We start from the raw sequence: 14,958 nt of genomic DNA on the forward strand, positions 1-14,958 counted from the left end.
TTTTTTAATGGGAAAAAACTAAGCTCAGGGCCCAAAGTCCAAGCTGGCATGGACAGGCATCACGATGCTCTTGCTCTCCCTAGTGGTGCTATAATGAAAAATCAGCTGTTCCACCCCTCACCTGTGTCTTTTCTCCAGGTATCTTTAGAGATGATGCCAACCTGGCCCCTCTTATGCACTTGAGCATCAAGTATCCTACTGCTAGAGCCAGATTCATGTGTGCCTCTCTCTGATGTGACAAGGCTGTGGTATCCAAGTCTCCACCTGCTTTCGTAGCCCCGCCTCTCTTTCTCTAGCCAATTTCAAGGACACGTAACAAACACACAGGCAACTCCTTGAAGACTCTGCATCCTCAACAGAAGGCTAGCCATTAAGGGCAAATTGCGCTTATCCCAAAGGCAAAAACGAGCCCCAGCTCAGGGAAAACACTAGATCACTAGACTAAGGTCTGGCTCCTTGGCCATTTCTGGCTTTGACCCCATTTCCTAGGACTTGATACTTCTTTTTTTTTTGTTCCTGAGACGAGTCTTGCTCTGTCCCCCAGACTGGAGTGCAGTGATGTGATCTCGGCTCACTGCAACCTCTGCCTCCCAAGTTCAAGTGATTCTCCTGCCTCAGCCTCCTGTGTAGCTGGGATTACAGGTGCCCACCACCACGCCCAGCTAATTTTTGTATTTTTAGTAGAGATGGGGTTTCACCATGTTGGTCAGGCTGGTCTCAAACTCCTGATCTTGTGATCCATCTGCCTCAGCTTCCCAAAGTGCTGGGATTACAGGCATGAGCCACCGTGCCCCGCCAGGACTTTACACTTTAAGCATGCCCTGGATACATGCCAGTAAGTTCTATAAGTAAACTGTGTGAGCTGGGTCCGCAGGCTGAGGTGTGCTTTCCGCTCCCTAGAGACCTGTGAATCTGTGCCACACACTTTCAGTCTCGCAACACACTCAGAGCCTGGCCTCCTATAGGATCCTCCAAAAACAGCATGTAGGAAGGCTCATCCTAAACTCCCAGGGCCTGTTTTCCAGCATGTCAACCACAAGGAAACTTCCTGAGGAATTCACGGACTCCCTTAGAGCACAGAGCCTGGCTTCCAAAGACAGAACTCATCCCAAGTCAGCAGATGACGTCCCCATCTCTCTCATAGAAAATAAACTTGGATTGTGGAAAGAGTTGAGCACTTTCCTTTTGTCCTTTTCCTGTGGTTCTACTGATACTACCATTTCATGTTCTCTTGCTCTGAGAAGATATGTAGGCTTCCAAAAATACAAGCATGTTTTCTACATAGAGTGTGAACTCCAGTAACAATTTAGCAGCTTCCATTCATCTAGTTCATACATATATTTTAACGTCGAATAGCTTTTCACTTTTTATTAAAATATATCTATACAGAAAAGTACACGTATCATAAAGGTACCAAGTGAACACTCCCCACCAGACCAGCCTCAGGTCAAGACACAGAGCATCGCCAGTGGCCAAGCCCCTTGTCCCGTTTCTCAGTCACAACCCCTCCCCGTTCATTCCATTGACTGACTAACAGCGTAGATTAATGTTACCAGGTTTTGGTTTTTTACTTAGGGAAAGGAAATTATACAGTATGTTCTCTTGTGTCTGGCATCTCTTACGCAACATTATGTTCATTTCATGTAGTTTCATTTTCACTGGTGTATACGTTTGGTTCTCATGTTTTTCAAATACGTTTTCTCCAAAGAATTTGGGTACTCTCCTTCCACCTTGGCAAGCCCCCCGGCCAGTTGCCTGTTTCCTGGCCTCCCTCTTCCTGCCTCATCACTGTAGGTTTAAAAGGCAAAAGATACGGAGACAACTGATATTTTTATCTTGTATCAGCATTTATTCTCATTCTTTGGTCACCCTGAAGTCTATATCCTTATCCTACCAGGCTCTGGGCATTATTTAGTTTGGCCAAAGCATGGTGGAAGATGGCGCTGTAGAGCAGCCCCAGGGAAGGGGGATTCAAGAAGCTATAAATGCCTCTGGGCTCATCTGAATGTGTTTGACTGATGAGTTTGTTGTTGTTGTTGTTGTTGTTGTTTTCTTCTTCCTAGGAGTCCCTGAAGCTGAAGTCACTTGGTTCAGGAATAAAAGCAAACTGGGCTCCCCCCACCATCTGCATGAAGGCTCCTTGCTGCTCACAAACGTGTCGTCCTCGGATCAGGGCCTGTACTCCTGCAGGGCAGCCAATCTTCATGGAGAGCTGACTGAGAGCACCCAGCTGCTGATCCTAGGTAAACACTTCAAAGCTGGTTGCCTCTGCTGCACCCTGTTGGGGGTGACTATCGAACCCACCCTCTACCTCCTTTGTGCCCTAATCCAATTAAGGACATAAAAGGTAAAATCGGTATCCCTTGGCTTCTTCCCAATGTAGGGCCTTTTGATAGAACACAGACTTTGAGCCCAAACAAAAGCTTGAACCCTGGCTCTACCATTTACTAACTGTCTGGCACTCGGCAAGTTACTTCACTCTGCTAAGCCTTAGATACTGGTCTCTATGTGGAGACTCCAGACATGAGGACTGCAAGGGGAGAACAGGTATCTCAAACAGAGATAACCAAATTAAAACAATTATCCTTAACTCTTCCTGCATTAAGGAATTCTTTGAGAATCAGATAAAAACTATGGATTCCTCCTTCAAGAAAAATTCATACATGTAAAATGTTTCATATAATTCCGGGAAGCTTATGGTCTGGTCCACCTAAAGTCTCCACATGCACCCCTAAACATAAGAACCCCTGATTAAAGAGTCTGGCGTGGCTCCTGGTATAAAATGGGTGCGGTGCTTAAAAATAACAGTTGCTGGGACACCATCCACAATCTGATTATTGCCCAGTTCTGGACTCAGCCATGTTGCAAGCTATAACCATTTTTGCCCCCTGGACTAGGGATACCCTGCTGTTCTTCCCCACTGAGTCTGGGTGCTAGGGAGATAAAATTTTTAAAAAAATGAAAAACTTATTTTTGGCTTTCTCAAAAAACAGAGCAATTATTAGAGCACTTATGCTCTAATTATGTGCTTTCTCACCTACAGAAAGCTGTCATTCTAAGGAAAAAAAGGAAAGATGTAAGAAATAATAATTCACGCCACACATACATGTATACACATACATTACAAACTTCCTCAGGGAAAAATAGTTAAACTTTACACTTCTGTTTTCACACCCAGAGTTGAAGATATACCAACCCATAGGTCCTTCTAGACCCTGCCCACTCAGATTTCAGAGAGGCCCAAACGGGTTTTCATCTCACTGGTGGCTGCATAAACCTCCAGCCATCTTAGGAAGCCACAGAAAATTGGCTCAGAGAAAGATGTCATTTGTTTTGCACTGGGTTTCATCCAACTGAGCCGCTAGTCTGGAGCCCAGAGCCCAGGGAATATTGCCCCACATTGAGTTATGGTGCTTACCAGTAAGATTTTTCTCCCTAATAATCCTTCCTTGTTGCCTCTGCTAACAGAGATGAAAGTCTAAGATGTAAGGCTGCTGCTGTGGCTTTGCCAATGAAGTGTGCATGTTCTGTAGGCAGGTGCTTACTGCATTCCCACTGTAATACAGTGTAACAGTGAACATGGTGTTCGAAGAGCAAAACCTCTTCCCCATTTTCATCATACTTAATGGGGGAAAAATCACTAGCAAGACTCTTAAGTTTAAGGCTTTTCTTGATCACAGTTATTGGTTTATTAATGAAAGTTTGTTAGCTTTTAATAGGTACTTTATGAACATCAAAGCAACGTCTCTTTTAATCCGCAAAAATGTAGCTTAATTTTTAAAGGGGAATTTTGTGGATGAAGCTGAGATTTCACCCCAAGTTCTGTGACTTAACCTGTACCATGAGGACTTGAAGTGTAGTAAGGCAGACTTTCATCCGTGTATTCAAATAGTCCATTGGACAGCTATTCATTAAGTGTTGCCATTTAATGTTGTTGACATTAAGTTCCATGTCACCTGGACACTGGTAAAGTTTTAGGAGAAATATAAGTGGTGGCCTCTACCCCTGGAGAATTCACAGTTTTCCTGGGAAGAGCAAATGGACATGCACTGGAGAGGAAAATTACTGTCAAAGCTGTAAGGACACTAGGAGGGGCCAACATTTGGTCCAAAAAGAGTTGATTGTTTTGAAGATGGAAAGTAGCCTCCCCTTTTTGCTCTTAGTGAATAAGCAAAGGTTTCATGAGTTTCAAGAAGAAATATTGAGGAGGAGAGAAAGACACTTTGAGTAAACTGCCACCATCAATTCCTAAAATCATGGTATTCCAGAGTAGACAGAGATCTTAGAAAGGAACTTCATTTTGTAGATGAGAAAACGAAGGCTCTGAGGATTTAAATGACCTAATTAGTGAATGACAGAGCCATGGCTCAAACTCAGGGTTCCTGAACCCAGGCATGATGTTTTTCTCTATGCCATATGAAAAGGGTTCTTTTTAAACTATATTACATATATATATATGTAATCTCAAGTTCATTGTTTTTTCTATAGAATGGTCTTTGTCAGTCAAAGGCAGAAAGACTGAAGGTATATTTTTCAAGTAGACTCAGGCACCGTCATGTCTTATTAATTCACCAGCCCTAACAAGTGCCTTACAAGGTGCCAGGCACATAGTAGGGCCCTTGCAGAATGCTGTTGAAATGACCATCCATTTCAAGAGCAGTACTCCCGGGCTGCTGCTTCCATTCCAACAAGCGCTCTGGAGAAAAAGGTGGGAGCTGGCCTTGGGAGTGTAAACTGCAGTTCTTCAGGAGATGCAGGAAGAGGGGCAAAGGGATCTGCTTTTCCAAGAGAATCTGGGATCATCCCACCGCTAAGTTCAGTGGGTGCTTGCCTCTTTATTTGTCCAGCAGAAATGATAAGCCAGTATATATTTCCCATTTTAGTCACTTTTGGCATTGATTAACTGGGACCTCTGATGACCTCAGCGCTGATTCTTTGTAAGATTCTGAGTGTTGAAGCATCGCATAGCAACATTCTCCTCCCTGCTTTATCTAGGTCCTACTTAGGCATTAAAATCCGAACCACAAAGCAAATTAACTTACCGACTTCACAACTTCATCTTTTGCTTCATAGAAAAAAGGTCCTTTTAAATAAGAAATTTCTGTGGTGTTTCTTTATCTGTGCAGACAATAACAAAGTGCCTCACTCTAAAGACTGTTACTAGGGCTAAATGAAAAATGGACTGAAATATATTTAGCACAGAACTTGGCATAGTAAATGCTAAAATTCGCTTCTTAAAAAAAGTGTCTTTATGATATAGTTTAACTTATCTACAAATGTATAGGTACCCAGTAGTCTAAAGTGAGAAACCCCTGAACTTTGTATGCCTGCTTCTTCTTACTGACCTTATTATTTCAGGCATCAAATACCTGTATTAAGTTTGAAATTCAGACTCACCTTGATAGGGATTCCTCTATAGGAAAAATGATGTTAAAAGGCAACAACAGTAATGTGTATCTTACATACATGTACACATGTGCACATACATGCATACTCACCTCTTCCTCTTCCCTTGACACAGCCTTGTGCTTTAACCTGCCTAATCCACCCTCTGCCTTCTCACAGATCCCCCTCAAGTCCCCACACAGTTGGAAGACATCAGGGCCTTACTCGCAGCCACTGGACCGAACCTTCCTTCAGTGCTGACGTCTCCTCTGGGAACACAGCTGGTCCTGGATCCTGGGAATTCTGCTCTCCTTGGTGAGTCTAACCCTTGGAAACATTGGGCAGAAATCCAGGACTGGACAGGATTTATGGATGGGTGACTGCTTGCAGGTGGGAGGGAGGCAGCAGTGGGGGATGGCCAACAGGAAATCACTAAATTGCCTACAGAATCCAGACTCACCAGTGGAAACTTGGCTGACTTTCCATACGAGGTGAATGCAGTTGTTAGTCTGGACTCTATGGCTTGTCTAGATTCCAGTATGGCTCCTTTCTGAATCCTCTTGGGCTGATGCCATCTCTTGAAACGGTGAGAGAACCACAGCAGTAAAGAACAGCTCCTATATCTCCTCTCCTCTTGCTAACCATTCCCCAGTACTCCTCCATTCTCCCCTCCCACCTAAACTAGAGCAATAATCAGCTTTCGAGGAGGAAGTCAAATATCAGCACCCTCCAAAAGGAAGACTATACTATTTAGACCAGCTTTCTGTAGATACAGCCTGAAGCCAACCCAGAGAGACTCCTCAAGGCAAGTGCTGAATGAATTTCACCAAGTACAACCTCCCTGTCATCTAGTGTTGGAAACCTTCACCAAGTTATTTCCCACATGGGTAGTGCCCTCTGATGGCAAGGAGTTGTACGAGGGCATTCAAGTCCTGGGCCCCCACACCAGAATCATGGAGATGCCAGAAAAACCTTCACACATGACCTCTGGAGATGGACAAGGTGGAAGAGAAGAATTCTTCTGCCTTCAAAAGGCCTGAGTGGGGAAAAACAGACCCATACACGTGCAGAGACAGGGACTATATGAGAAGTTTCTGTACCTTCCTCTCGTGCTGTGAAACTAAGATCTAAAACTCCTCTTTAAAATAAAACAAAAAGCCAAGGCCTACAAAGTGGTGAAAATCTTCATACTAACTCTATGTGATCCCAAATCTTGACAATAATAGCTAGAATTGTTCCTGTGACTCAAAGTTTAAAGCTTCTATATTCTTTTACCTAGCAAGGAACAGGAGGCCAGTGAGTTCCTAGTCATACTGGTGATGACTTATCAACATGGCCACAGGGGCCTGTTATCTTTAGGATTAGAGCACAGAAAGATGCCTTCAATTTTCATTTTCATCTGAAACTCACAAAGAATCTTCATAGCTTATCAGCATATGGAAAAATCTGATTTCTCTATTTTTGACTTGAGTAAAAATAAGACAGGGAAAGTAACAAGTAGCCCTATTCTGTTGCCCATGATTTATACAAGTTTGGCACTGAGCTTTTCTGTATCATGTTGATCAGAATTAATAGAAATTTCAAAATTGCATATTGCCTCTGGCTTACAAATAGTAAAGTTATTCCAAATGAAATGTGCATTGTGAACTTCTTTATTTTAGACTCATCACTATGAGAAACTCTCATAACTGTTCATCATAGCCCGGTCACAAGCAGGGTGTGCAGCAATTGTTTCTTTTCAACTTTAGTAACTCTTTTAGATCACTGAGGTGCCATTTAGCATGCTGGAAAAGTTAACCTGTTCATATTTTTACATGATAGCTTTACTTTCATTCTCCCTTATTTTGGAATAACATTTTGTTTTATTTTAGCCATGGGCAATAAGAATTTATTGTACTTTATGTTGCCACAATCCATTGCTAGTTTATGGTGCTTTGTTACGTTAGCCTGGTATTTAAATCCAGCAGTTTAGAGACACCTTAAAATCCCAGTCCACATCCAGACTGCTCCATTTGAATGAGACAGTGAGTCAGTATTCATAAAGTGCCTGAATGTAACTGCCTGAACCAAATGGAGTTGAATGGTGAATGTCAGTGTCATGCCAGCACTATAGAACTAGGAGATTCACGTGGAATTGTGGAGATGAATGAGACAATGATGTCAAGTATCAGGACTCTGAGTAGGTTGACACAGACAGAGCCTCATTATGATGATTTGGAGCTGAGCACTGCAGAATAGGTGGGATTCAAATAGGCAGAAAGGAAGAGAAATGGGAACTCAACGTGAGGAAGATTCTATGAGCCCCAAGATGAAAAATGTGCGAGGAAGATTCTATGAGCCCCAAGATGAAAAATGTGCGAGATATGTACCAGATGTCTGTTCAGAAACAGCTGTAAAACACCACGCTTTACGACTGATAACAGGCAACTAAACTGAGATCGAAACTAGGCCATAAAAATGAACAAGCCTCAGCCACAGTTTGTCCATTCAGATTTGGCTCAGACCCTCACCCCAACAATCCTAATGCCCTCCATCCATCCTGAACTTCCCCAGCTAGTGCCTCATCCTGGTCTGTTAGTCCACTTGCTTCCATCTGGACAGGCTCCCATCCCTGACTCCTATAGGGTGGCCCTTTCAGACCACAGTGTGTGCTCTGGGTATGAGAAATAAGCCAGAGAGACTGGAGAGAAGGTTTTGTGTAGGGTTGCTGAGAAATTAACATCAAATTGTGGAGGCCTTGAATGTAAAATGAAGGAAGTAGATGAACTACATGGGGAATGGGAACAAATCTTTAGGGGGTTTTTAAAAAGGAGAATGACATACTAAGAGTAATGTATGAGAAGAATTAATCTAATATTCTGTAGGAATAATCGATAGTGGGAGAAATGTAATTTTTAAAAAGCCCTATTTTGAGGATAACAGATATTCTAGACCAAGGTGGAAATACATGGCAAAGATACTGTTAATCACTCCTCCCACAGCCAAGACATCCCTCATCAATCATGACATTCTTTTTCACTCAGCCCAGGCACTGCCTTGGAATTCATTTTAACATTCTTACCAAGCCTGGTGGTAGTTGATATATAAAGGATGAAAGCCATTCACCTGCCCTGTTGTAGCCAGTGAGTGGTGAGATACCACTGCATGCTTCCTCTATGTATGAGGTCAGGTGGCTGTAACAGTCTTACAGAACTTCATGGTTCTGTGGCACAGGAACAGTAACTCATAGACCCTGATTTTCATGTTTCCCAGCAGTAAGGATAGAAGGGAGAGTTGGAGTTTTTTAAGCCATGTATCAGAGCTCATTCTTCTTCATTAAGTCTGGAGTGTTGAGATCCTCACTAGGTGAGACTATTCCAGAACTGGCTGTTTTAGTTATCAAACACCCTGGCATTAATTTCACCTCAAGCCACTGCTACAACTCTCCAAAAGGAATGTTGCCTCAGCAACACATGCACAGGCCCACCTGGGCCTCACTTTTCCATAACTATAAAAATGAAAACTTGGGACTAGCAAGTGCTTGTTGCTCTCACACTCTTGACCATATGGCTTAGACAGAGAAATGCCCAGTAGAGGCTCGGTCATGCCGAGTGGATGCAACCTAACTGGACTCATTGTCCTAGGCAAAACAGGTGCTAATTTTTTTATCCTTGTTTGCAGCTATTCTTTTTGCAGGAAGGCCAAAACTGTGCCGGCTGCTCTGGAGGGCAAGGCTGGTGGTCATGCCATTGCTTTTTGGTGGTCTAGACCCAAGCAGTACCCCACAAGGCTCCAATTATAGAGCAGCAGCATTTCAGGCCTCCCTGCAGCACCAAAACCTTTTTGCAGACTTCTGCTAAATATTTTTTTTGGCCACTAAGACCTAAGACTAATATTTCTCACAGTATCATTTATAGGGCATTAGCATTGATATTTTTTGAAAAGTAACTTTTATTGGAGTTTTTATTGTAAGAGCAATACATCTTCATTTTAGAACCATGAATTAGAGAGAAGCAGAAGGAAGACAATGAAAATTATCTACAATTACCTAACTCAGAGATAATTCATTCAAATACCTTCTTCCTATACATAATATACATATTATACATATCTTTTGCCTAAAATGAAATATACTCTATATATTTTATTGATAGTAACTTTTTTCACTTAATGGTATGTAACAGCTTTCCATGTCTCCAAATAGTCTTCTACAATTCCATGTTTAATGACTGCATTGGTAGGACATACTATATCTTATTCAACAAATTCTCTAATGTTTTAGGTTCTTTACAATATTTTGCTATTATATCAAAATAGATATGAATATTTTTATTTCTAAGTCTTTGTGTGCACCCCTGTTTACTTAGGATCAATTCTTAGAAGTGAAATTGTAGTATCAAAAGCATTGAATATTTTAGATTTTTGTTGTATGTTGTCAAATTGCCCTCCAACAAAGTTTTACTGATTTTATATGCCCACCAGCACTGTATGAGAGTTCCCATTTCCCCAGAATGTTGCCAAGACTACATATGACCAAGAGTTTTTACATTTACTATTTTAATTGGTGAATATACAATAGTATAACATACAATATGAAAAATGGTATAAATAAATATATAATTTTGTTTTTATTATGTTTATCATTTATATTCATTTATGAATTGCCTATTCAAATCCTTTGATCGTTTTTTGATATTTCTCTTTGTTATTTTTTTTTTAACTTTTAAGTTCAGGGGTGCATGTGCAGGTTTGTTACACAGGTAAACTGTGTCATGGGGGCTTGTTATGCAGATTATTTCATCACCCAGGTATAAAGCCTAGTACCCATTAGCTATTTTTCCTGATCCTCTCCCTGATCCCACCCTCCACTCTCTGAAAGGCCCCAGTGTGTGGTTTGTTCCTCTCTATGTGTCCCTGTGTTCTCATATGGCTCCCACTTAATAAGTGAGAACATGAGGTACGTGGTTTTCTGTTCCTGCATTAGTTTGCTAAGGATAATAGTCTCCATCTGTATCCATGTCCTTGCAAAGGACATGATCTTATTCTTTCTTATGGCTGCACAGTATTGCATGGTATGTATGTACCACATTTTCTTTATCTAGTCTATCATTGATGGACATTTAGGTTGATTTCATGTCTTTGTCATTGTGAACTGTGCTGCAGTGAACATATGTGTGCATGTGTCTTTATAATAGAATGATTCATATTCCTTTGGGATACCCAATAATGGGATTGCTGAGTTAAATGATATTTCTGTCTTTAGGTCTTTGAGGAATTGCCACAATGTCTTCCACAATGATTGAACTAATTTACACTGCCACCAACAGTGCATAAGCATTTCATTTTCTCCACAACCTTGCCAGTATCTGTTGTTTTTTGAGTTTTTAATAATAGCCATTCTAACTGGTGTGAGATGGTATCTCATTGTGGTTTTGATTTGCATTTCTCTAATAATCAGTGATGTTGAGCTTTTTTTCATATGATTGTTGGATGCCTGTATGTCTTCTTTTGAAAAGTGTTTGTTCACGTCTTTGCCCACTTTTTAATGGTTTTTTTTGTTTGTTTGTTTGTTTTTTTGTTTTTTTTTTTGTAAATTTAAGTTCCTTATAGATGCTGGATGTTAAGACATTTGTCAGATGTATACTTTGCAAAAATTTTCTCCCATTCTGTAGGCTGTGTTTCCTCTGCTGATAGTTTCTTCTTCTGTGCAGAAGCTCTGTGATTAGATCCTGTTTGCTAGTTATTGCTTCTGTTGTAATTGCTTTTGGTGTCTTCAACATGAAACCTTTGCCCATGCCTATGACCTGAATGGCAATGCCAAGGTTGTCTTCTAGGGTTTTTATAGTTTTGGGTTTCACATTTAAGTCTTCAATCCATCTTGAGTTAATTTTTGTGTATGGAGTAAGGAAGGGACTCAGTTTTAATCTTCTGTATGTGGCTAGCCAGTTATCCCAGCACTATTTATTAAATAGGGAATCCTTCCCCCATTTCTTGTTTTTGTCAGGTTTATCAAAGATCAGATGGTCGTAGGTATGTGGCCTTATTTCTGGGTTCTCTATTCTGTTTCATTGCCCTATGTGTCTGTTTTTGTACCAGCACCATGTTTTTTGGTTACCGTAGCCCTGCAGTATACTTTGAAGTTGGGTAGCGTGATGCCTCTAGCTTTGTTCTTTTTGCTTAGGATTCCTTTGACTATTCAGGCTTTTTTTGGGTTCCATATGAATTTTTAAACAGTTTTTTCTAGTTCTATGAAAAATGTCATTGATAATTTAATAGGAATAACAATGAATCTATAAGTTGCTTTAAACAGTATGACCATTTTAACAATGTTGATTCTTCTTATTGATGAGCATGGAATGTTTTTCTATTTGTGTCATCTCTGATTTCTTTGAGCAGTGTTTTGCAGTTCTCTTTGTGGAGATCTTTCACCTCCTTTGTTATTCATTTATAAGACACAAGTACATCTTTATATGTTTGACCCATATTTGACAATTTGATAGTTGATATTCAATATATAATACATATTTAAAGTTTAAAATATGTTTTGATATATGTATACACCTGTGAAATCATCACCACAATCAATATAATGAGCATATTTATCAGCCCCCAAAGTTACCTCATACCTTTTGTAATTGTTCCTTCATACCCCTACCCCCACCACCACTGCTCCCACCCTAGGTGACCACTGATCTGATTTATGTCAGGGTAAACTAGATTGCATTTTATAGAATGTTACAGAAAAGGAATAATGCCTTTGTGGTATTTGATTTCTTTCACTCAGAAAAATTACTTTGAGATTCATCCATATTGTAACATGGATCAATGGGGTATTTCTATTGCTAATTAGTATTTCATTGTATATATAGTTTGTTTAATAATTCACCTGTTCGGAGACGGAATCATTATTTTCAGTTTCTAGTTATTACAAATCTACTGTGAAATTCATGTATACTCATCTTTGTATGCACACATGGTTTCATTTATCTTGGTTAAACACCTAGGAGTGAAATGACTTGTTTGTATCATAGGTATATATTTAACATTTTAAGAAACAGTCAAACTGTTTTCCAAAATAGTTGTACTACTTTACATTCCCACCAGCAGTGTTAGAAAGTTCTCAGTTCTCCTTGTCCTCACCAAAACTTACTGTAGTTGGTCTTTTGCATTTTGGACATTCTACTGTGTATGTAGTGGTTTCTCATTGTGGTTTTAATTTGTATTCCCTTAATAACTAGTAGTGTCAAACATCTATTCATGCGCTTATTTGTCATCCTGATTTCTTCTTCGGTAAAATGTCTGCTCAATTTTTTGGCCCTTTATTTAAAAATTGAGTTGTTTACTTATATCAAATTTTCAGTGTTTTAATATATTTTGAATACAAGTCTTTTAATGAGATATGTGATTTTCAAGTACTTTGTCCCAGTCAGCAGCTGTATTTTCATTCTCTTAACAGTGTCTTTCAAAGAGTAGAAGATACTGGTTTTGATGAGGTTCAACTTATTCTTTTTTTAATTTTTAAAAATAATTTCAACTTTTACTTTAGCTTCAGGAGGTGCATGTGCAGGTTTGTTACATGGGTATATTGCAGGATGCTGAGATTTGAGGTATGATTGATCCCATCACCCAGATACTGAACATAGTACCCAAAAGTTTTTCAGCTCCTGCCCTGTTCCTTCTCTCATTAGGAATGAGAGTAATAATGAGTTCTCTCATTAGTAGTCCCCAGTGTCTACTGTTGCAATTTTTATGTCTATAAGTACCCAATGTTTAGTTCCCACTTCTAAGTGAGAATATGTGGTATTTAGTTTTCTGTACCTGCATTAATGTGCTTAGGATAATGACCTCCAGCTGCATCCATGTTGCTGCAAAGGACATGATTTCATTCTCTTTATGGCTGCATAGTATCATATGGTATATATGTACCACATTTTATTTATCCAATCCACTGTGGATGGGCACCTAGGTTGATTCCATGTCTGTGAAGAGTGATTCAATGAATACACAAATGCATGTGTCTTTTTGGTAGAACGATTTATTTTCTTTTGAATACATACTCAGTAATGGGACTGCTGGATTGAATGATAGTTGTGTTTTAAGTTCTTTGAGAAATATCCAAACTCCTATCCACAGTGGCTAAACTAATTTACAGTCCCACCATCAGTGTAAAAGCATTTCCTTTTCTCTGCAGCATCACCACCATCTGTTGTTTTTTGATGCTTTAATCGTAGCCATTTTGACTGGTCTGAAATGGTATCTCATTGTCTTCTTTTGAGAAATGTCTGTTCCTGTCTTTTGCCCATTTTTAATGGGGTTACTTCTTTTTTGCTTGCTCAATTTAAGTTCTTTATGGATTCTGAATATTAGACCTCTATTGGATACATAGTTTTTGAATATTTTCTCCCATGCATCCATAAACGCTTTTCCATTTATGGATGTCATCTATGATTTCTTTCAGCATTGTGTTTTATAGTTCTCCTTGTGGAGATCTTTAACCTTCTTGGTCAGATGTATTCCTAGATGTTTTATTTTGTGTATTTTGTGTTGCTATTGTAAATGGCCTTGCATTCTTGATTGGGCCCTCGGCTTGAAGGTTATTGGTATATAGAAATGTTACGGATATTGTTCATTGATTTAGTATCCTGAAACTTTACTGAAGTCATTTCTCAATCCCAGGAGCCTTTTGACAGTCTTTAGGGTTTTCTAGATGTATAGTGATTTAGTCAGTGAAAAGAGATAGTTTGACTTATTTTCTTATTTGGATGCCTCATTTCTTTCTCTTACCTGATGACTCTGGCTAAGACTTTCCATTTATTCTTTTAGGGCTCATTCTTTTAGTATTGCATTTAAAAAATCTTTGCCTACTCCTGTCTCAAAGATGTCCTCATATTTTCTTCCAGAAGTTTCATAATTCTAAGTTTTAAGTTAGGTATATGACTTATTTTTAGTTAGTTTTGTATATGACATGAGCTATATATTGAAGTTTGTTTTTATACATATGGACATCCAACTTATCCACTACAATTGGCTGAAAATACTGTCCTTTCTCCACTGAGTTGCCTTTGCATGTTTCTGGAAAATCAATTGTTCTTATATATGTGGGTATATTTCTAGATTCTTTATTCTATTTCATTGATATGTTTGTCTCTTATACCACATTCTACTTAATGCCCTATAAATCACAAGGTCTGGCTTGTGGAAACAGACAGTATTCCTTACCCTTTGTGAGCCTCAGACACTGGTACTTCTAATTCTTTTTTTTTTTTTTTTATGCTTTAAGTTCTAGGGTACATGTGCATAACGTGCAGGTTTGTTACATATGTATACTTGTGCGATGTTGGTGTGCTGCACCCATCAACTCGTCAGCACCCATCAATTCATCATTTATATCAGGTATAACTCCCAATGCAATCCCTCCCCCCTCCCCCCTCCCCATGATAGGCCCCAGTGTGTGATGTTCCCCTTCCCGAGTCCAAGTGATCTCATTGTTCAGTTCCCACCTATGAGTGAGAACATGCGGTGTTTGGTTTTCTGTTCTTGTGATAGTTTGCTAAGAATGATGGTTTCCAGCTGCATCCATGTCCCTACAAAGGA

The 14,958-nt window shown here is 39.7% G+C and overlaps 1 protein-coding gene across 2 annotated transcripts in view; it reads left to right on the top strand.

The window, feature by feature from the left end:
* The window catches only part of ADAMTSL1 (ADAMTS like 1), a 984,547-nt gene that overhangs the window by 899,403 nt on the left and 70,186 nt on the right, over positions 1-14,958 (top strand). For both annotated transcript variants that reach the window (XM_017890108.1, XM_017890110.1), the window contains 2 exons: positions 2,064-2,243; positions 5,566-5,700. In XM_017890108.1, the coding sequence (XP_017745597.1) occupies positions 2,064-2,243; positions 5,566-5,700 (315 nt within the window). The remainder of the gene's footprint in view (positions 1-2,063; positions 2,244-5,565; positions 5,701-14,958) is intronic.

This window comes from Rhinopithecus bieti, unplaced genomic scaffold (assembly GCF_001698545.2).
Source record: "Rhinopithecus bieti isolate Rb0 unplaced genomic scaffold, ASM169854v2 scaffold_17667, whole genome shotgun sequence".
Lineage (NCBI taxonomy): Eukaryota > Metazoa > Chordata > Mammalia > Primates > Cercopithecidae > Rhinopithecus > Rhinopithecus bieti.